Raw genomic sequence first — 24,689 nt, 5'->3', positions numbered from 1 at the left:
TCACTACCACTGCACTCCTACCTTCTACATGCTTCTTAAAGTCCATAAACCCAACCACTCAGGACACCCCAATGTGGCCAGTTACTGTGCCTCCACTGAGAGAATCTCTGCTCTCATAGACCAACACCTTCAGCCTATTACCCGCAACCTACCCTCCTACTAAAAAGATACCAACCATTTCCTCCACCAACTCTCCACAGCTCCTGTTCCTTTAACACATGGTGTTCTGATGACTACTATTTATGCCACCTCCCTTTACACTAACATCGTTAATGTCCATGGCCTTACCACTGTTGAACACTACATTTCCCAATGCCCGACAGATTACAAACCTACACCCTTCTTCCTATTCACCACGACCAACTATATCCTGAGCCACAACTACTTCTCCTTTGAAGGCATTACCTACAAACAAATCCAAGGTACGGCTATGGGCATGCATATGGCACCATCTTATGCCAACCTATTTGTCGTCCATCTAGAGGAATCCTTTTGGAACACCCAGAATCCCAAACTCCTCACCTGCTTCAAATTCATTGATGGCATCTTCATGACATGGTTTGAGGGTGAGGACAACTTATCCATATTCCTCCAGAATCTCAGCACCTTTTCCCCCATTCACTTTACTTGGACCTCCAATGCCACATTCCTCAGTGTCGACCTCCACCTCAAAGATGCTACATCAGTACCTCTGTCCACATTGAACCTCCAACAACTAGCAGTACCTCCACTTTGACAGCTGCCACCTATCCCATACCAAGAATTCCCTTCCATACAGCTTAGCCACCCACGGTCACATTTGCAGTGACGAGTGGTCCCTCTCGAAATACACTGAAGGCCTCACTGTGGCCTTCACAGACCAAAGTTATCCTCCCAACCTTGTACAATTGTGCAAAAACAGATCTCCCATTCCTTATTTCTCCAATCACCTACCACCCCCCGAAGTCCCATCATCCAGCTACAGAAGAGCATTCCCCTCATGACTCAGTATCACCCAGGATTGGAGCAACTGAATCACATTCTCCACCAGGGTTTTGACTTCCACTCGTTGTGCCTTGATATAAAATGTCCTCCTCACCATCCATCCCACATCTCCCACATTGATATTCCACTGCCCACCAAACCCACACAATATCCTCATCCATCCCCACACATCCCCTGCTCCCAACCCCTTGGCTTATGGCTCATATCCCTGTAATAGATCTAGATGCAAGACCTGTCCCATACATCCTCCCACCACCACCTACCCCAGCCCAGTCACAAGCATCACCTACCCAATCAAAGGCTACCTGTGAAACCAGTCATGTGATCTACAAGCTAAGCTGCAACCTCTGTGCTACATTCTATGTGGGCATGACAACCAAGAAGCTGTCTGTCCACTGTCAAACTGTGGCCAAGAAACAGCTGGATCACCCCATTGTTAAGAATGCTGCCCTACGTGACATTCTTCATTTCAAAGACTGCTTCACACCCTGTGCCATCTAGATCCTTCCTACCAATACCAGCTTTTCTGAATTGTGCAAGTGGGAACTCTCCCTGCAACACATTCTAAATTTCCATAGCCCTCCTGGTCTCAACCTTAGTTAGTCATTGTACTTGCCCATCTAGCCCCTTGCCTATTCTCATTCCAGCACTACAGAGTACTCTTTCCACCAATGTACCCACAGGCTTTTCACTTCATTCCTTTTCCGCTAACGCCCCCTCTCCCACTCCCCCCCCCCCCCCCCACCTTGCCATCTGTCTAACCACCTGACTACACCCAGCTGCCCTACCCTCACTCTACCTTGTCCATGCCATGTTCCCACATGCAGCACTTCAGCATCCCTCACCAGTGCTGTTATCCCTCCCCCTCCCAGCCCCAGCCTCCTTAGCCCCACCAACCAGTTGCTTCTCCCATCATGCGCTGCTGCTCACAGTGCAGCCTCTGCAGCCATATACTGCAGTTATGTGTGTGTGTGAGTTGCATTTGCATGACAGGTTGTGTGTATGTTGTCTATTTTTGATGAAGGCTTTTTTGGCGAAACGCTCACTTTGTGACAGTCTTTTTGTAGTGCCTATCTGCGATCATTGTCTCCACTATTTGGTGAGTAGGAACTATCCTTTTCTACTACCATTGCATATAACATCAAATAGACTTAGGTTATCTGTCCATTTACCGGTGTTATTAAATCCACTTTTTACACTGATTCTAAGTGCCACCTAGACTTCAAGTTACAGTATAACACCCTTTGTTATTGAGTATTGTGGTTTTTGATTATTGGCACCGTACATACTTCACTGTACTGTAAATATTGCACTGCTTTCAATAGTAACCATTTTATTTCTTCTGTTTTTAATGTTTTCTTGTTTGTTACTACTTAATGAAAAGCCTATGCTCAGTATATGGTTACCTCGGATTGTAGATGTGGAACATAGTTCCTTACAATTTAAATAACATAAATCTAGTAGAAAGTTCATTACATTGTCATTTGCTATAGTACTATAGAGGCACATCTTTGGAGAACTTCATTGGCTAGTAGCACCATCTCTAACAATAGTGCTGCACATGTGCCTAGTTTTTTGACAGCTGTCATTGATCTACATCCTTGTTCCTGTAACATTACAAGTGGCACACCTAGTTAGTGATAGACTGTATGTAACCATGGGGGCCTACTTTAGGTGAGATCACATCTATGTACCACTTACCAAATGCACTTTGTAAATCTTTATTTTGTCACAATCCCTATAAAATGTTTCTTTATTTTGTCATGAACTACATAGATTTTTTTCAGTTTGTACATGACAATGAGAGTGATTCAGCTGAACAGATTATGACAATGAGTAATGTCAGATGACATGGAATAAAAGTTTCATTGGTATGTGTCATAGAATGGAAGTTTAAATATAAAATCTACTACACTATTGTTCACTTCCATTATGCAATTTTCTGTATTTTAGATATGAAGATGACTCATCAGTGAGCTGAGACTAGTTATCAAATAAAGCAATTTTAATGATCTTGACCTTGTATTTTCTTTCCACATATTTTAACATGACAGATTGCAAATCGTCCCATTTGACAATGTAAAATAACTATGTAACCCATTATGCTAGCAGTGAAAGTATTTGATCCTTTTGAAACATTCATCAAATATTTTGATTTGACAGTCTAATGTTTCAGTTAGCTGCTCCAGTTTTCTAGTCAGATTATTGATCACGTATATAATAAGTGCGTCTATTCTGCATGAAAACCATCATTAAAAATTGTTACACTTTGTGTCTTTTATTGCTTGTTTGACACAAAACTAGTTAGGTTGTGTTTTGTGTTTATCTGATACTGTACAACATATGTTAGAGTTTATGTTGAGTACTAGAAGCACTTCCTCATCATTTCATTCACTCTTCAAACAGAACCCATTCGTGTAAGCTTGATTTTCTCCACATGTAATCTTATGGTCATTATCATAGGTGTAAGTTAGAGGAAGTAATATTTTCCCTACATCATACTGGAATGTGGGCTCTTGCAATTTTGAAGGTAGGGATCTCTGCATTGCACAGTTCTACTGTCTGTTCATATAAGAGTCAGTTTCCAGACATCGTCATTGCTTTACTTCACATGTCCATAAATGCATACATTGATATAAATGTGTAGATAAGGAATTATCAATTACTTCCTACAAAAACAAACTATAGACATTAACAATTTTACAAAGAGACATTACTGCTTGAAATCTTTTGTTGAATAACACCATTTCTCTATTAATAAAACCTTAAGTTTGTTTTTAAGGTGTTTAAATTAGATATCTTAAGATTGTATGGTAGTCTGTTGTAAAATAATTGTTTCTGTTTTCTGTGGACTGTAGTCAGCAAATTTTTTATTAGTTGTAATTCTGTGAAAATTTTGTTTTACCCATATATTATAGATATGTACATTGCATCCAGAAATGATTTGTGACTATGGAGTGTGAACTGATATGAAACTGCAGATTAAAACTGTGTGCTGGGCCGAGACCCACATTCCAGTACAGTGTAAGGAAAATATTACTTCCTCTAACTTACACCTAAGATAATGACTATAAGATTACATGTGGAGAAAATCAAGCTTTGGATTTTGCTGGCATGTGTGCTCAATGACTGAGCTACCAAAGCACAACTCACACCGCATCCTCATAGTTTTGCTCCCACCAGTAACTTATCTCTTACCTTCCAGAATTCACTGACATTCTCCTGCAAATTTTGGAAGGTAGGAGATGAGATACTGGTAGAAGTAAAGCTGTGAGGGTGGGGTGTGAGACATGCTTGGATAGCTCAGTCAGTAGAGCACTTTTCCAACAAAGTAAAGGTCCTGAGTACAAGTCTCGGTCCAGCACACGGAGTTCATCTGACAGGAAGTTTTATATCAGTGCACATTCCACTGCAGAATGAAAATTTCATTCTGGAAACATACCTCTCTGCAATATGCTTTCTTCTACGGGTGCTAGTACTACAACCATCATGGGAGAACTTATGTGAAATTAGAAAGGTAGGAGATGAGGTACTGATAGGTAGGATATGAGGTACTATTGGAAGTAAAGCTGTGACAATGGGCTGTATGTCATGCTTGGGTTGCTCAGCCAGCCAAGCACTTGCCCAGTGAAAGTCAGAGATCCGGAGTTCGAGTCTTGGTCTGGCACACAGTTTTAATCTGACAGGCAGTTTCATGTACATTGCTGTGTATTACATTATCTTCTGGGTTTAGCTTCACTGTCATGATTTCCTGCTGGATGTATGTAGAGTTGATGGTACGTACTTTAACCACCCCTAATCTCAATACCATTGTGAAGTTGTTGATATATCAATCCAAAATATGTATGCCTTAAGGTTTCATGGGCCAGGAAGACTGAGGCATATTTCAATAGATATATATTAGTACTGAATTTCTTACAAATATAAGCTATTTGCTCTTTCCATGACTGGTTTTCATTGACAATAATACTCAAAAAATTAGTCAAACAAGGGTTTTGTAAACAATCAAACCAGTCTATGGACTGAAGACACCAGCAGCAGCAACACCAATATTCTGCTGCTAAATCTTAGTCTAACATCTGGCTTCTACACAGCTAGATTTTCAATGTTATTTCACTCTAGATTATTTGGACAGCTACTTCTGGATGTTTCAAACTTGTGACTGTTTCCATTGACTGATCACTGATCATTTAGACAATTAATATATTTTGTGTCTCTTTGTACATATTAAATTATATTTATTTGTGTTGGAAGTCAGTTGACCTGTGCACCAAGTGCTGATCATCTGCATCTCATCTTGGTTTTTGGAACAATTTTCTGACAGCCTCACTAAATAACTGCATCATTTGCAACGATCATCAGGGACCCAGAAATTTAATATCCCATGTCATTTATACTTATCATGAACAGTAACAGTTCTACTGCATTTCTGTAAGGTAAATAAGATGATACTATTGATTCTGATTATTTCTCTCCATTAGGAATGATATACTGATATTGGTGGAGTCTTCAGTCCATTTTCATTCCTCTTCATATATTCCATAAGTATGTGTTTTTTTCAATGAGTTACAGTACCAAACTCTATCAAAGGCTTTCCTGAAGTCATAAAACATGTGATAGATATAGTCTATAATATCTACAACCTTCTGGAACTAGTAAACAAACACAGCAAGCAGAGTTTCTCATGATTATTGCTTGTAGACGACACGTTGATTTTTACAAAGGACCTGTTCAATGATCATATTAACTCTGTGCAGCTGATCCTGTCAAAATTATGTCACCTTAAATTTGTGGATTGTTTTGTTTGTAAATGCATTAAAAATGAATTATTCAAAAACTAAAATCTAAATTATGTTTTTTTCCCATAGAATTTCCAGCCTCTTCCAATTATGAAGTCAAACAGTTCATGTCAACTGCATGTGGACCACAATATATACAGCAAAATTGATTGTGAAGAAGTTCACTTATTCCAACCATTTTCATACAAGCAAAGTGGAGCGAAAACTATAATTCATCAAGTTTTGACTCTTACCTCAGAGTCAAATGTAACAATTGATGATATAGGTATGAAAATTTGAAGCTAATAATGTTCAAATTTTAATTTCAAAAGTAAAAAATTTAAAAAAGGAACATTTGGAAAAGTTGAAAAATAAAATTAAACTTACATGCTTGTTTTCAGATACAATCTCTAGAAGAACATCCCTTTCATTTGACCATATACAAACTCCAAAGCCTATGTCTGCTGATCTTGGAACATCAAGAGACCTTCTTATGTTAATGTGTGAACTGAATGATGTAAGTTGTGTACTTAAGTATCATTTGCATCTCATGTTGCAGAACTCTTTGTGAGGGGAAGCCAACCATTATCAATATATTTTTCACAAGTAAGGTCTATTGCAGTGTTTTCTGTGTAATATAGTATAACATATAAACTGCATTCAAATAAATTTGAATGTAAAATATAATATCTTAGCAACACAAAAGATACAGTGCAATATAAATACATACTTAATATTGAATGTTTCCTACTTATCATTACAAATCAAATCACAGTGCCTCTACACACACTTATGGGCCTCAATAATCATTTCACTCGATTATCATAGCTGCAAATAGACCACAATATTAAGAGACATAACAGGATTATGACATTATGTTGTAATATGACCTAGGAGTCATAATATGACCTTATGTGAAACCTTCCTTATCCCATAATATTGTGAGTTATTTGCATCTACCAAAAATGCACTCTAGGACAAACAAAGACATGCCACAAAGGAATTATCTGAGTGAGATGGAAATTGGTAGATGTGAAGTACCTTTTTATTTTTTTATTTTTTCCCCCAATCACTCTTCTGACTGGTTTGAAGCGGCCTGTCATGATTTAATTATTAAATCTTTTTCTCATGGTAACCTTCCCCTTGGAGGTCCCCTCCCGGAGATCCGAATGGGGGACTATTCCATAATTTTTTGCCAATGGAGAGACCATCATGACACTTCTTCAATTACAGGCCACATGTCCTGAAGATACACATTATGTGTCTTTAATGCAGTGGTTTTCATTGCCTTCTGCACCCGTATGCTGTTGATCACTGCAGATTCTTCCGCCTTGAGGGGCAGTTTCCCACTCCTAGGACAAGAGAGTGCCCTGAACCTCTGTCCACTCCTCCACTCTCTTTGACAAGGCCATTGTCAGAATGAGGGTGACTTCTTATGTGGAAAGTCTTTGGCCACCAATGCTGATTATTAATCAAAATTTAAGCAGCAGCGGGATTTGAACCCAGTACCGAAGACGTTTTGATTATGAATCAAAGACGCTACCCCTAGACCACAGGTCTAGGTCACATTAGGACATCAGAATCGTTTGCTGGTTGGAGGGCCCTGACAATAATGCTCCAAAATCCAAATATTATCAATTGAGGAGAGACCCAGTGACCTTGCTGACCAAGGTAGAATTTGGCAAGCACAAAGACAAGCAGTAGAAACTCTTGCTATATGTGGGCAGACATTATCTTGCTGAAATGTAAGCACAGAATAGCTTGCCATGAAGGGCAACAAAACTATGCTGCTGTGATATAAGGGTGCTGCAGATGACAACCAAAGGGGTCATGCCATGAAATGAAATGGTGCCCCAGACTGTTACTCCTGGTTGTCAGACAGGATGGCGGGTGACATTCAAATTGGTATCCCACCACTGTGCGTAGTCTCTCCAGACATGTCTTCAGGGCTCAGTTTGAATTGGGACTCATCACTGAAGAGGGACTCATCAGTGGAGATAATTCTACTCTTGTCAGTGAAATTCCAGGCTGGATGTGCCCAATACCACTTCAAAAGGGCTTGTTGGTGTACAGAGGACAATGATAGTCAGTGGAAGGGGTGCCATGATATCAGCCGCTTTCTGTGAGCCACCTATTAATGGTCCTTTGGTCACTGAAGCACAAGTTGCATGTTTAATCAATGATAATGATGAATCCAGAGGGCCAGAGTGCCTCTCTGATGATTGGTTGGTCATCAAATTCTGTCGTCTCCCTAGGTTGAGCACTTCCATCTTGACATTCTGTTTGGCTGTGGTTCACACATTCCTTCCAACATTGTCAAAGAGTGGCATCGCTCCTATTCAGATGTCAAACAATTTTTTGATTACTATAACCAGCTTCTTTGAGCCCAACTGCATGTCCTCTCTCAAATGATGACATCTGCGTATATTTTTTACGCACCTGATTGCATGGCTTAGTTACTGTCCAACTGAGTACATGGAATGAAATTTACAAAAAATTTAAGCCCTGGTATTTACATGTCCCCATTTACTATTTTTGCCATCTGTGTGTGAAATTGTGCTGCAACATCACACATTCAGCCATCAGCCACCGAAGTTTACAGTTTTGCATTTTCCATCGATACCCATATGAATATTGATTTGTGGCCAATTTGCGTAGCTCCTTCAAGGTGCATCTTTTTTTAAGTGTGTTGTTGAATGTTATGAGCCAAATAATGTCATAAAGACAAATTTCTTAAAGCAAGGGAAACTGAAACTGCACCCCAATGAAGATGGAAGAAAACTAACTTTTGGGACTGCAGGATCCTACATGTGGAGAAAGAAAGGAAAATGTTACCTGTAATGGAACCACTGATACATCATGTAGAAAGTTATTTAGTAGTGTGGCTGAAGGGGAACACAATAGTACAAGACCAGAATCAAATGAACAATGAAATGACAGCAAATGAAAAACAAAAAAAGAAGCAGTTAGTGGAGATAAAGAAAAATAGAAATAAAAACATATGCCAGAAAATGTAAAGGATGAAAAATAAAGGTGATATTTGAAAGAGTGGCAAAGGTTACAATGGAGGAAAGGAGGAATTTCAAAGTTACTAGAGTGGAGTAATTACTGATACTATCAGAACCACAAATTTTAAACAGTCTACTTTCAGGGAAGGCATTCTGAGAATGAAAAAATCTTCGGATCATCCAAAAACTGGTTCCACTGTTTACATTTTTACTGTTTAATTTAGCTTACAGATTCCACTATTTAAATTTTAAAAAATAATTATGAGACATGGGAAGAATGACTGCTTAAATACCTCTGTGTCTGCTGTAATTAATTTAGCCTCATTTTCATGGTCACTGTGGGGGTGATACATAGTGGGCTGTAGTATGTTCTTAGCTTACACACCTAAAACTAGTCATCATAACTACGTAAGTAGGCTTCAACAGGACACAACTACATATAACATATAGTACGATTACATAGGATAATGTACTAACTTAATCTGCACCAAAAAAACACTGGTTCTCTCCTTATGGACATTACTGTTTGCACGCACTTGGATCTTGTGTATGTACCAAAGCAAAACTAAATACTAACTTGAAGGTATCTGTGTCACTTAACATAATACCCTTTGGTGTACATTTGATTAGAGGGGGGCTGTCTGTATTTGTCTTAGAGGGAGCAGAAACAAACTGTAAATAAGTTGTGGTGGGTGAGACACAGTGGGTTCCCACAGTTTGAAGTGTGGACACCATTTATCACACATGACCCCATCAAAAAGGCACCAAGCAATCTATAACTTGCGAACATGCTTGTGTGCCATGATGGCAGGTAGAGCAACTAGCATAGCTGGTGCTGCCCCACAGCGAGCCCAGTGCGAGGGTGACATGATGCCGCACTGCCAGCCAGGACAAGGGGTGGTATAGCACCACAGTCAATTGTGCTGGTATTTGAGCAGGTAATGCATGGTGGGTGGTGGAAAATGCACCCTGCATTGATGGTGCAGTGTGCACCGTCCTGTGCCAGTGCTGTGTGTACCCACTGCTGGTGCCCTTCTTTGCTAGGCTAGGTCACATGTCACTGCGGAGGTGTACACTGGTGTTGTGATGACAGTGACCAGACCCTTGGCGCCAGAAGTGCAGTGTTACTGCCTAATCATTTGGATCTGGTGGCCAGGAACATGTTCAGCAGCAGGGGTGGAGTAGTGGACCTCTTGTATGGTTCTGACAGGGCATGAGGTGGCACAAATGGCAGGGCAGCTCCAGACACAGGGTCCCATGGGCCACCATTTGGATCAGCAGTGTTTGCTGAGACGCCTTCAGCATTGTTCGGCGCCACCTCAATCTCGATGGGCAGCAATATGTATGTGCTCATGGTGTTGAGAGTGTACACCAGCAGCAGATGATAATTGCAAACATTAGTGATGGTGCCTTGGAGCTGCATGGAGAACTTCTTGGTGACACACGAGGGGACGTGGTGTGGACCCAAGTATAGTGGTGGAGTGGTGACTGACTGGCATTCACCTGGAGCATTACGTGTGTGTACATTCCAAGATCGCAGTGCATGGTAGGCTGGCCCTCATCATGCCATTCGGGGTAGGGAGAGGGGGGTGGGGGATGGGTGCAGGTGTGCCAGTGAGTTGTGCAGCTGCTGCACAAAGGCTGGGACACAGGTCATGGGTGGCAGGGTGGTGGCTCAGTAAGGTCACCTGAGATGATGAGCAGCTGCCCATGTGTGAGCTTGGTAGTGGACCTAAGAGGACTAAAGGGAGTTGGCATACCAAGTTGGGGTGGCATGTAAGGGCAGCTTTTAAAGACCTATGAAAATGGTCCATCATGAATCTGGAGGTAGGGTTTAGCTTGTTGTAAAGCACACGAGCATACCACAAGTTTACATGAGAGCCTTAAATAAACAAAACATGAACTACCATCTGTGGTCCATGGTGACATTGTGGGGGCACCCAACACACAAGACCCCAATGTTAATAAAGGCCTAGGCCACTGTGTCTGTTATTATGTCTGACAGCAGCTTTTGGCTACCAGGTGAATCTGTCAGTTGCAGTAAGGGAATATGAGTATCTGTTGGATGATGGCAGGGACATTCATGTGTATGTATGAGAAGTGGGACAAGCCATCCAGATTTTCATAAGCCGCCTTGTGGAAGTCTGGGGGATGGGGGGCCGTGTGGCCAGTACTGGAATGAATGTTGCACCAGATGATTTTATGGATACCTGACAGTGGGTGGGGTTGCAACTTAAGGCTTGTATTTTTGTCATTGCTCAACCACAGGAGCATGGGGTCTATAGCTTGGGTGGCGGCAAGTGCCTTGTGGTCGAGGGGAGCAGCAAGGTCCACAATCAATGAGGCAATTGATTATTTTTTATGTCAGCCACATGCCACACATCCGCAGTAAACTGTGCAAGATATTTCCACTGTCAGAATTGTTGGGGTGAGATCTATGTGCTCTCCTTGTGACAGAAGCCCATTGTTGAGGTGGTGATCAGCAAAAACTCTGAATAGCACCCCTCCTCTGAGGGGCAGAAATTCCTAATCATCTTACACACAGTGAGGAACATGTGATTATACCTGGCCCAATGCTGCTGCAGCTCAGTGCGCTTTGCTAAGACAAATGCCAGAGGCTGTCAAGTCCAGTCGATATGTTGCTGCAGGACTGTGCCTGTTGCAGACTGGCTGGTACTGGCAGCAATTGTGAAGAAGGCGGTTAGTGAGGAGTGGGATAGGAGGGCAGCTTGTGAGAGTTCATGCTTCTATTGATCAAAAATGTCTGACATGTGTACCATCCAGTGAATGGACCTCTTGACCTTTCTGTGGTCACCATGGAATGTGGCCATGACCAGCGCTTGCACGCTCATGAAGTCCTTCAGGATAGTTTGAGTTCCTTCTATGTAATGGGGCATGGGAACTAAGACACAGTCCACACCTTCTTGTCAAAGGGGCAGGAGCCTGTGGATGATATCCTGTGCCCCAGGAAGTTGATCTCCAGAACACTAAAAATGCATTTCACGAGGTTGATAATGACAGCCACCTCCTGGAGATGAGAGAATACCTCCCAGAAACAGCAGTGGTGCTCTGTAAAGTTGCATTTGTAAATCAGAATATCATCCAAGTAAGCAAGACACCCTGAACCACCACGTAAGATGTTTTCAAGGAAGAACTGTCACGTCAGGATGGCGTTTCAGAGCCCAAATCACATGAAAACATTCTTGAAGAGGCCAAAAGATGCACTAAAGGCTCTTTACACCTTATCATCAGGAGTAACTGGCATCTGCATAAATGCTTTTGCACAGTCCACTTTGCTAAAAACAGTTGCACCACACAGGTCATTGCTGTGCAAAGGTGGAATAGGGTAATGATTGGACACCGTCCTGGAGTGAAGCACCCGAAAGGAGCTCTGTGTAAATAATTCCATATAGCTTGCTATAAATGAGTTGGAGTGAAGGGCAACTGTTTTCACCCCATTGGATCATAGTTGCTCTTATTCAAAGTTCTGTTTATTAATTAGAATTCTCCTTCAGTCATTGCTTCTCCTTCAGGACTTCTATGGCTTTCAGCAATAGTGGATCACCTCTGTCCAGGAATAATGTCATTTAATGCAATGATGACTGACATATCACCCACGGTGCTGTGTTCCATCAAAGGGTTCCGTGAAAGGTAGGCAGTCTCTTTGTGTTTGCATCTGCTTTGGTATACCACTGTCACATTGTACTCCAGAAGTCTCAGTGCCCATCTCTGCATTTGATCCAACAGATCCTTCAGGCTAGTCAGCCAACATACAGAATGGTGTTCCATCAAAAATGGTGGTCCACAACAACAGTGAGTGGTTTACCAAATAACACTTCCAGTGGCCACCAAACTCCCAGACATGAACATTATTGAGCATATCTGGGACGCCGTGCAACATGCTGTTCAGAAGAGAACTTCACCCTCTCATACTCTTATGGATTTATTGACAGTCCTGCAGGATTCATGGTGTCAATTCTCTCCAGCACTACTTTAGACATTATCCAAGTCAATGCCACATGGTGTTGCGGCACTTCTGCATACTCGCAGGGGCCCTACACGATATTAGGCAGGTGTACCAGTTTCTTTGGCTCTTCAGTGTACATCCCATTTGTGATGTGCAGCACAACTATTTTTGTGTCACAGAACATAGTCTCCTTTAGTTGGTGGCAAAACGCATGTGACATTACAGGAAAAGAATCTCTTAGTTGACTATTGGCCAGACAGGTTGGTCATCAGTGATGACTTTTGAGGAGATTTCCTGACACCTTGGTAGCTGTCATCTGTGGAGGGTTTTCATCTGTGGTGGCTTCACCTCCATAGGTGGCTGCCTTGCTTCATTTTCCTGGATTTGGTGATTAGGCAAGGAGCTATTAATTCTGTATGGCAGGGAGAAAATGTTATGGCATGTTGTGGAGCAACCTTGTTCAGAGTATGGTGATGGGCTTCATCTGACAAGTTAACTATAATTATTTTACAATTGACTGGCATTGATATAAGTGTTGTGATGGTTGATGTCTCACCATGAGATAGTTATTGAAGACTCATCTTCTTTGGTGCAGGATCATGCAGAGTGTATAAGGTGTCCACAGTAGAAACACACAGGCCTGTTGTCCACCACCCTCTAAATGTCTGCTCTCCTGTGGGGAATTATACTTGGCATAGAAGTGGGCTATATCTGCATTGTTCAGATTATTGGTCATAGTTTGAAGGCTGTGAAACCAGTCTTCAGTTTCCTGAGTCCATTCATTATGACATGTTCAATTGGAGAAGGAGATTGTTACTAAAGATCAACACATCTCTTCTTTAACATTCTCCATTACTTGCTAAAGTATGGGATTAACATTCAACATTCATGACTGATATCACTTGTGTACATAGTCTAACATTTCTGGCTGCCATAAACTGCTGTATCTCTTCACTTGCTACCTGGAGTATGAGAGAGGTAGGGTCATGGTGATCTTCCACAACTACTGTAGGTACCACATTTGGGAGATGGTCATAACTCTCTTTTCTGACCCTTTTCTGTTACATTTCCTCTATGTGATGGCATCAGTTGGTGAATTCCTCTACTGTTATGATGCCTTTTACCAGAAGAGATTGGTTCATATCTTCCGCAACTCCTGTCACCAAATGTGAGATTTTGTTGGCTTCTGTGACATATTGCCAAGACCTTCTGTACGCAAGGCTGTGTCATTTGCCCATGATGTTGAGCCCTGTTCTTCAGTTGTTCTTGCTGCCAATTGTCACCAAAAGTTTTTGTCAGTTCAGCCTGGAATTTATCTCAGGTGGCAAGCTTACCTTTGTTTTTCTTGTACCAGTTCAGGGCTGTGTCATCCAAGATAAAGTACACAGATACCACACACTTCATGTCATCTAACCTGTTGTATTTGGTGACTTGGTCAAATCCTTTCATCAGTTGCTGACCAGTGTCTTAAGAAAACACTGATGGATGCCTGATATGCAGCTGATGTCCTGCTGTTTTAGAATTCATTCTTCTCCTGAATATAAAGACCCTGGAAATGATGTACAATCTGTTTTCAGTCCCTGTCCATTAAGACTATGGTTTTTATGTTGCTTAATGAAGCCATGGCAGTGCAGATGTTTTGAATGCCCAGTGTATCCACCAAACAATGTCATTTCATAAACATAATCAAGCCCAAATCCAAAAACACATTTGTGAATGAAGCACAACACATAGCACTGAAAGCATGTTTGTTGTGGACACCAATATACAGACAGATTGTAGAGTACTATCAGATTTTCCAGAATGTGCAAACTTTACAAACATAAGAAATTTTGAGAACTTTTCAGAAATGATAAATATAGTACTAAATAATAAGTATTTTGTGGTAACTGGACTTCAAGTGGCAACCTACAGCACATCAGCCAGTGATGCTAATCATTGCTACTCACTGCGTATGGCACATCTCATAGCAATATTATTGCTTTATATATGTACACAGATGTAAAGTTCAAGGTACTTAGATTTTTGAAGCAGTTCTTCTCCCACTTCCATCCTCTCTCTCTCTCTCTCTCTCTCTCTCTCTCTCTCTCTCTCTCCCCCCCTTTACCCTCCCTCTCTCTTCTCCCCTCTCCCTCCCCCCTACAAAAGTGTGCCAGCATGTGTGCGTGTGTGTGTGTGTGTGTGTGTGTGTGTGTGTGTGTGTGTGTGTTATTTCACACTGCATGCAAGGCCACAGCCAGTTTCTTTTCATGTCCTTGCCTAGTCTGAGCCTACTTGTAGTGATGGAACATCCTTTTCTCATTGAAATTAATGATGAGTTCACTAGATGTTATTAAACTTCACATATCTAAAGCTATGTACTGTATTACAAACACCTACTTGTATTTTATTTGAATCCATTAATATTGTAACTGCATGTTTACATCTAAACTTAACCAGAAGGTCTTTGTAGTAATCTTGATAATTCTGTACAATATTCTCAGATGTTTTGTTGCTGTAACGTATTCTTTGTTTTTCATGACTACCATTAAGTTTTAAGGTTGCTTTTAGAAATAAGTAACAGCATTATGAATCACTTCAAATTTATTCACAGGTAGTCAACATGGATTCAGAAAAGATCGTTCTTGTGAAACACAACTAGCTATTTATTCTCACACAGTAATGTGTGCTATCAACAGGGGATTTCATATTTAATCCATATTTTTAGATTTCCAGAAGGCTTTTTACACTGTTCCTGATGAGTGACTTCTAATAAAATTGCACACCTACAAAGTATCATCCCTGTTGTGGGACTGGATTCATTATTTCCATTCTGAATGGTCACAGTTCATAGTAATTGATGAAAAGTCAATCAAGTAAATCAGAAGTAAAATCTGGTGTTCTTCAAGGAAGTGTTATAGTCCTTATTCTGTTTCGGGTCTATATGAATGATTTAGAAGACAATGTCAGCAGCCTTCTCAGATTGTTTGCAGATGATGCTGTAATTATATCTCTATCAGGCAAAAAGTGGAAATTGATTCAAAATAATGAAAAGTGTGAAGTCATTCGTGTGAGTACTAAAAGGAAGCTGCTAAATTTCAGTTACATGATAAATCACACAAATATAAAGTCTGTGACTTCAACTAAATACTTATGGGTTACAATTATGAATACTTTAGATTGGAACAATCACATTAGATAATGTTGTTGGGAAAATGAACCAAAGACAGTGATTTATTGGCGGAACACTTAGAAAATGCAACACATTTACTAAAGAGACTATCTACACTACACGGTACAGGATCGACATCAGGTAGGATTGACAGGGGACATTGAAAAAGTTCAAAGAAGGGCAGATCATGTTGTATTATTGCAAAATAGGAGAGAGATTACTATGAATATGATACTAAAATGTAGACTTTCATGGCCAGAAATGTCATGTCGATTATAATTATCTGGGCTGTTGTGTCGTGATTGGTTGATGAATTCTGTGTCAATTCCCAACATTTCATCCCCGTCTGCGGAGGACATCTTCAAGGGGGTCTGTAGCTCAATGGAAGGTCCAACACATCCACTGGCTCGCTACTGACTGCCGCTAAATTCTGTGTCTGTGCGCTCCCATGCCGAGACGTGACGTCACTTGTTTTGAAAATGTCAGTGCAATTGGCCGCTGTCCACTGCCGTCGATTGCCGTTGCCATCACCCAGTAGTGGACAGGTGGTACACAACTTCTCCAACACCAGCATCCATATACCGTTTAATTTCACGCCCTCCTCCTTTTGTTTGAAATTATTAGGGTGTTTGGCGATTTTGATTGCCTCCCTGTAGAGCCTTTCGTGATATCCACTTGTGGCCATTAGTTCTTGCGTCTCCTCAAAACGAATATGGTGGTTACCTGGCTGGAAAGCATGCTCCACAACAGCTGATCGATGGCAATGGACAGCGGCCAATCGCACTGACGTTTTCAAAACACGTGATGTCACACCTCGGCATGGGAGCGTGCGGACATGGAATTTAGCGGCAGTCGGTAACGAGCCAGTGGGTGTATTGGACCTTCCATCGAGCTACAGAGCCCCTTGAAGATGTCCTCCATAGACGGGGATGAAATGTTGGGAATTGACACAGAATTCATCAACCGACCACAGCATAACAGCCCGGATAATTATAATGGATGTGAATATGATACGCAAATTGGGATGGTAATCATTAAAACAAAGGCATTTTCCACTGCAGCAGGATCTGTTCATGAAATTTTAGTCACCAAATTTCTCCTGTGAATGCAGAAATGTTTTGTTTGTGTTTATCTGCTTAGAGAGAAATGATCATTATAATAAAATAAGAGAAATTGGCGCTTTGTTTTTCATGCATGCTGTTTGTGAATGGAGCCTCAGAGAAGTAGCTTCAAGGTGGTTCATTGAACTCTCTACCATTCACTTAATTGTGAGTTGCAGATTTATCATGTAGATGCTGATGTAGATTGTAACGTATGATTCTTTTTGTCACATTTCTTTTTGCTATCAGTGTAAAGATTTTCAGGATTTATCTATAACTCTACAGTGTGATTGAAAAAATAGTAAGTTGCAGACATGCATTCTAGGTGCAATGTGTTAACCTTCAATAATGTTGTTGACTGATATCAAGGCAAATTTTTTTGGAATCACTGTCAGTACTAAAAGAGTTAAAGTAAATTGAGCTATAATTCAGTCTGTCACTGAATAACTTTAATAAAGGTTGTCCAAAGTTAATACAAATTTTTAAAAAAATGTTTGTGTTCTACCAGTTGCTTTGTAGAATATATGTAGATGATTATTGTCCCATAAAACAGATGTACCATTTCATAGGCCATGACAAAAATTTGATTCAGAAACTTGTATGTACTCCATTGCTCCCATATCTGAGTGGATTTCAGTTGTTGTACTTAAATAGCATGAACAACAATCTCATTTCACACAACTTTTTCAACTTCTCTATTTTGATGTTCACAAGAAGTAAACTTTTTTGTAAGTAAACACAAGATTCTGTACCAATCTCTGAGTATTTACAATGTATTCACTGTTTCATAGTTAATTCAAGCATCACATATATTTCTGTTTCTCTTTACCATCAATATTCATAAGTTTTTAATAAATATTTCTATATTTTAAAGTTTTCCCTTATTGACTTTCTTTCAAATTCTCTTATATGAGGTAAATAAGAGATTTCTATTATTATTTTCTATATCTTCAAATTTTCAGGATGGTGTCGAGCCAGAGTTTCCTGATGCCTTCTCCCACTTCATACACATTGCTCGGCTTTTGTCCCACGATGCACTCCAGGCACTGTATGATGAAGCTCCTACACTCTGTGAAAGTGCACTGTAAGAAATGTGTTCTTAATTATCGAAATTAAAAATAAATTTTATCACTCAGTAATTAACACTTATTATCTGTAAAACAATTGCAGTAAACATTCAGATTTTTTGCACACTATTTTTAATTCTCTCTCTCTCTCTCTCTCTCTCTCTCTCTCTCTCTCTCTCTCTCTCTCTCTGATTCGCTCTCTCTCTCTCTCTCTCTCTCTCTCTCTCTCTCTCTCTCTCTCTCTGTGTGTGTGTGTGTGTGTGTGTGTGTGTGTGTGTGTGTGAGCTGAAATTGATTTACTTGTGTGGTACTAATAAAACAAATGAACTGTTGTGAATGCAAACACATCTCTTCAGGAATCTGAAGTCACACAACATCCATTACAAGTTCTGTGTGACCTTACTGTGCTTGCCAACTCCAAATCTACCCCATTGTTCCTTTCACAAAAGATGGACTGCATCCACATCCACAACTACTTCTCCTGCAGGCAAAATGTGTTCGCAGAAGTCTGTGGCACAACCACTGCCATTCACGTGATGCCCTTACACATTAAAAGTTTATGGACTACCAAAAGAAGTCCTTCTAAGTTGCCAAAAGTTCCTAACTCCTTATACAGTTTAAGTTTACTGATGATAGATTCATGAACAGGATTCAGGGCCAAGAAAATGTGTCTTCATTCCTTCACAGCCTTATCACATTTTCTCCCCTGTGTTTCAACTGGATCTCATTAGCCCCATGGGCTGCTTTCATAGAGTTTGACCTCCACCTTCCTGATGGCTCTATGAAAACCCCCATCCATAAAAAATCCACCAACCATCAGTAATAGCTCAACTTTGATTGTAGTTGCTGTACATTCAACACCAAAAAGTCTTTTGCACAGTCTCATTAACTGCAAGCATCACATATGCACAGAGGAGCAATCTCATGCCCACTGTACTTAAGACCTGAACTAGGCCTTTGCAAACTGTACCTCCATCACATATCTGGACTAAGGACAGATCTCCCATGCTATGTATTCCCAATACTCCAACCACATATTCTCTTTTCATTGACATAATGACTGACCTCATATTAAAACTTCCTTCATGCTCCAACCATGCCCACTGACCAACTGCAGTGGAGTACCCTACTCAATCAGGGTGTATATGACCCGGGAAACTTGGGAATCCGGGAAAAACCCAGTAATTTTTTCATCTGGGAGAAAACTGGGAAAAACCCGGGAATTTTTCATTGTTTTAGCTTTCAGTTAAATTTTTGGGATTTTGACTGGTAAGAATTGATTGTCTAGTGAAGAATGTTACTGTATCCTGCTACTAGAGAATTATACTGCAGAATAAAATATAAATGAGAGGGAAAAAATAAAATGTTAGTGGCAAAGGAAATGCGCAATTCACAACAACAAAACACCGAGAACGCACAAGCGTCTGCAAATAACAAAAATATGTCAAAGGCCATAGGGCAAAGACTGTAATTCTTCGTAACAATAAACTGCTTGCTATGAGCATGATGTCACAACTGTTCACATTAGGTTCATTTGACCACTTGCCAGCTGGCTGATGTGCATGCACAGTTGACTCACATATGAGCAGTACCTTCTCCCACTTTACACTACTTGAAGTGTGGCCATTAGCTGTATTGACAGTAGCAGCAAGCAGCCAGATGCAAACGAGAAATCTTTTTCTTGAGCACCCTAGCTGCCAGATTCGTGCATGCACAGAGCTGTAGTGGGGAGGGCGTTAGTCTCCACGTGACCCGTGTTTGCGTTAAGTGATTTTGCTGCTTTTCTTCGTTTACAGTTCCCATGCCAAATGAAAACAAAATGGATTTCTGTACCCGTGAGCTATCAAGTGAATTAAAATACATTCACATAATTATGGAGGGCAAAAATATATTATTAGTTTCAGTTTTCTGATTTTATTTTATTTACAAATTATTAGCCGTCAAGCATTAATTGCCTTGCAGAACAATGATGTTATTTTTGCAAGTTTGCTAAAGAAATTTGGCTTTATTAATCTTTCCACTGGACCAATCAATTTATTTGAAATGAAGTGTTTCATTCCACAGTACTGGCTAGTTCAAACTATTTGCTGAATTTCAAGTGCAGATTTTTCACCTTCTGCCATTTATGACATTATGCCATAATAAAGAACCAAACATGAGATAGTATAGTACTGGTGCTCCATGAAAATTTACATCCCAAAAACCACACTGAAAAGCTTAATATCGGATGGGACCTATTTCATTGTGAATCTGGAAAAAACCAATGTGCACTTCAAGCCGAATTATGCATTTTAGTATGGTTTACGAAATTCTGATGCTCTTGGGAGTATCTTCTAATGCCCTGTTTCTTTTATGGTGTAATGTAAGGTCTCTTAGTGCTTCATACATACGAACATGCGGGCTTCCTACACCACTGCAGCTACGTATGCGCAATAATGCGTGTTTTCTGGCGCTGTCTGGCAACTGGTAAATCAAACCTATTTCTAACAGTCTCTGGATAGTATGGTGAAGGGTGGTTCAAAAAGCATTACTTTCAAAGTAAATTTCTTTTTACGCAAGATGAATTACATGTGAGAAAGTGGGATGAATTTCTAAATCACAGAGCGTTTAAAACTGAACACTTTGAGGACCAGCCACTTACAATAATTTTGAGCCCAGACATTTATGTCATAATTTCAAATTTACTGGCACATTTGTGTAATGTATCTTAAAGTATAACATACGCAAAAAAATATCAATATTACATGTGAAAGCTTAGCTTCTGTTGTAGCTTGTTAATCTTAGAAACCAATATTATATGTGAAATCTTAGATTTTCTAGTAGCTATACTATGTATATTAATGTAAACTGTCAATTTTTGCTCTTTGTGTGTTCACGCTATGTAACCAGTGATCTTGCTGTTGACTGATGATAACATGTGTCCGATGCTCTGAATATCTGCTGTTATCGGCTGGTGAGATCAAGTGGCATGAGATATGATTGGCTTACAAAAGGACATCGCAAGCTCGGTTTCAATGCTCCGGAAACTAACGCGCTGTGATTGGTGCAATTCAAATTTATACTTTTGTAATACAAAAATATGCAGTGTATATGTTGCTGCAAATCAAAGGCCTTTCCAAAACTTCTCTCCTTTTTTTTCATTAAAAGTCTTTCCAAAACTTCTCTCCTTTTTTTCATTAAAAGTCTTTCCAGAACTTCTCTCCCCCATGTTTGCCTTTTTTTCCGGGAAGTTTTATGCGAAGAAGTTACACACTGTTGGGTGGCTTGCAGAGTATAAATGTAGATGTAGATGTAGATTATATGTTAATGAAGAAAAGACAGAACATCTGGTCATAAGCAGGAAAGTCCAAAGAGATGCACCATTGGTTGTAGTTGGATTCACTTTCAAGACAGTTCATTGTTCAAATACTTAGAGTTGTTTCAGTAACAACAATAGAATGTATATAGAAATAGCCCATCTAGCAACAGCAAACAAAACACCTTTTAGTTTTATCAAAATCTTAAAGAAAATATCACTTAGTACTGACTTCAAAATCTGCTTCTATAAATAAACTATTATACTTGTAACATTAAAGGAACGTGAAGAATTAATGTTTAGAAAGCAAGATGGAGAAAAACTGTTAATAGTCAAAAGAAAAATTCTAAGAAAAGTTTTTGGACCAATATATGATGAAAAAACATGGTATGGAGGCTGAGAAAAAATTATCACTTCAGAGACCTGCACAAACTCTGTAACATTGTCGAAGTGTAAAAGAGGAAAGGTTGAATTGGGCTGGTCATACAGCAGGAACGACAGACTATACACTACCTAAAATACGCATTCAGCAGGACACCAGATGGAACAAGAGGAAGGGGAAGTCCCAGAATTAGGTGGTGACTTAGCATCCAGGAGGAAACAGTTAGGATGAACATCAACACAAAATGGGTGAACAGTGCACTCAACATGCCACATGTAAAGTAAAGTAAAAGGAAAGTATAGAATCATTGCATGCTTTTACCATTTCCAAATAGGCAATTTTTTAAACATCTTGAAATACTCCTAAACAAACCTCACCGAAGCAAAGAAGTACTAATTTTATGTGGTGAATTTAATGTTGATTTTCAGTCTCTATGGCATGTGAGAGAATGTCTACGGAATCTTGCAAACTTGTTCCATCTACAAGCCACATCAACATTGCCCACAGGATGTAAAAATCACACCAAAACAACTCTAGAGCAGATATTTATAAACTGTCTCTACCAGTTCAAAGAACCTCTGGATGAAGGCTATAGTGGTCACTGTGCCCAAGACCTCTACCTATCGAAACCTGGACAGCAAGCTACACCATGATACAGAGCACCTCTCTTGCAGAGTCTGCCACTTGAGTTTGCTAAACGTCTCTACAATGCTATCACGCTTATCAAATAACCCTGTGACGAAACACGCCACTCTTCTTTGGATCTTCTCTATCTCCTCTGTCAACCCGACCTGGTATGGATCCCATACTGATGAGCAATACTCAAGTATAGGTCGAACGAGTGTTTTGTAAGCCACCTCCTTTGTTGATGGACTACATTTTCTGAGGACTCTCCCAATGAATCTGAACCTGGCACCCACCTTACCAACAATTAATTTTATGTGATCATTCCACTTCAAATTGTTCCGTATGCATACTCCCAGATATTTTACAGAAGTAACTGCTAACAGCATTTGTTCTGCTATCATATAATCATACAGTAAAGGATACTTCTTTCTATGTATTCGCAATACATTACATTTGTCTATGTTAAGGGTCAGTTGCCACTCCCTGCACCAAGTGCCTATCCACTGCAGATCTTCCTGCATTTCGCTACAATTTTTTAATGCTGCAACTTCTCTATATATTACAGCATCATCCGCGAAAAGCCGCATACACAGCTGGTCTGATATTCCGTAGGCTCTTACTTTGTTTATCAGGCGACAGTGCGGAACTGTATTGAACACCTTCCAGAAGTCAAGGATAATGTCATCTACCTGGGAGCCTGTATCTAATATTTTCTGGGTCTCATGAACAAATAAAGTGAGTTGGGTCTCACACGATCACTGTTTCTTGAATCTATGTTGATTCCTACAGAGTAGATTCTGGGTTTCCAGAAATGACATGATATGCGAGCAAAAATGTTATAAAATTGTACAACAGATGGATGTCAGAAATATAGGCCTATAGTTTTGCACATCTGCTCGACGACCCTTCTTGAAAACTGGAACTACCTGTGCTCTTTTCCAAACATTTGGAACCTTCCATTCCTCTAGAGACTTGCGGTACACGGCTGTTAGAAGGGGGGCAAGTTCTTTTGCGTACTCTGTGTAGAATCAAATTGGTATCCCATCAGGTCTAGTGGACTTTCCTCTGTTGAGTGATTTCAGTTGCTTTTCTATTCCTTGGACACTTATTTCGATGTCAGCCATTTTTTCATTCATGCGAGGATTTAGAGAAGGAACTGCAGTGCGGTGTTCCTCTGTGAAACAGCTTTGGAAAAGGGTGTTTAGTATTTCAGCTTTATGTGTGTCATCATCTGTTTCAATGCCATTATCATCCCAGAGTGTTTGGATATGCTGTTTCGATCCACTTACTGATTTAACGTAAGACCAGAACTTCCTAGGATTTTCTGTCAAGTCGGTACATTGAATTTTACTTTCGAATTCACAAAATGCTTAACGCATAGCCCTCCTTACGCTAACTTTGACATTGTTTAGCTTCTGTTTGTCTGGGAGGTTTTGGCTGTGGTTAAATTTGCAGTGAAGCTCTCTTTGCTTTTGCAGTAGTTTCCTAACTTTGTTGTTGAACCACAGTGTGTTCTTGTCATCCCTCACAGTTTTACTCGGCCCATAGCCATCTAAAACGCATTTTACGATTGCCTTGAACTTTTTCCATAAACACTCAACATTGTCAGTGTCAGAACAGAAATTTTTGTTTTGATCTATTAGATAGTCTGAAATCTGCCTCCTATTACTCTTGCTAAACAGATAAACCTTCCTCCCTTTATTATATTCCTATTTACTTCCATATTCAGGGATGCGGCAATGGCCTTATGATCACTGATTCCCTGTTCTGCGATTACAGAGTCGAAAATTTTGGGTCTGTTTGATATCAGTAGGTCCAAGATGTTATCTCCACGAGTTGGTTACGTGTTTAGTTGCTCGAGGTAATTTTCGGATAGTGCACTCAGTATAATGTCACTCGATGCTCTGTCCCTACCACCCATCCTAAACATCTGAGTGTCCCAGTCTATATCTGGTAAATTAAAATCTCTACCTAAGACTATAACATGCTGAGGAAATTTATGTGAAATGTATTCCAGATTTTCTCTCAGTTGTTCTGCCATTAATGCTGCTGAATTGGGAGGTTGTTGAGTATAGCCTCCACCCATAATAATTCACAGGAACTATTCATTTCTATTTCACTACAGGATAAACTACTACTAACAGTGACAAACACACCACCACCGGTTGCATGCAATCTATCCTTTCTAAACACCGTCTGTGCTTTGTTATATTTTGGCAGAATTGATCTCTGGCTTCAGCCAGCATTCCATACCTATAATGATTTCAGCTTTAGTACTTTCTATCAGCGCTTGAAGTTCCAGTACTTTACCAATGCCACTTTGACAGTTT

The 24,689-nt window shown here is 40.1% G+C and overlaps 1 protein-coding gene across 1 annotated transcript in view; it reads left to right on the top strand.

Annotated features, from left to right (window-relative positions):
- The window catches only part of LOC126469699 (apolipophorins), a 738,135-nt gene that overhangs the window by 10,335 nt on the left and 703,111 nt on the right, over positions 1 to 24,689 (top strand). Inside the window, exons 5-7 of the mRNA XM_050096873.1 lie at positions 5,853 to 6,048; positions 6,164 to 6,279; positions 17,951 to 18,072. Of these exons, the coding sequence (XP_049952830.1) occupies positions 5,853 to 6,048; positions 6,164 to 6,279; positions 17,951 to 18,072 (434 nt within the window). The remainder of the gene's footprint in view (positions 1 to 5,852; positions 6,049 to 6,163; positions 6,280 to 17,950; positions 18,073 to 24,689) is intronic.

Source organism: Schistocerca serialis, chromosome 3, assembly GCF_023864345.2.
Source record: "Schistocerca serialis cubense isolate TAMUIC-IGC-003099 chromosome 3, iqSchSeri2.2, whole genome shotgun sequence".
In the NCBI taxonomy this organism is placed as follows: Eukaryota; Metazoa; Arthropoda; class Insecta; order Orthoptera; family Acrididae; genus Schistocerca; species Schistocerca serialis.
Note: the sequence above shows the minus strand (reverse complement) of the source record. Positions and strands in the feature narration are given on the sequence as shown.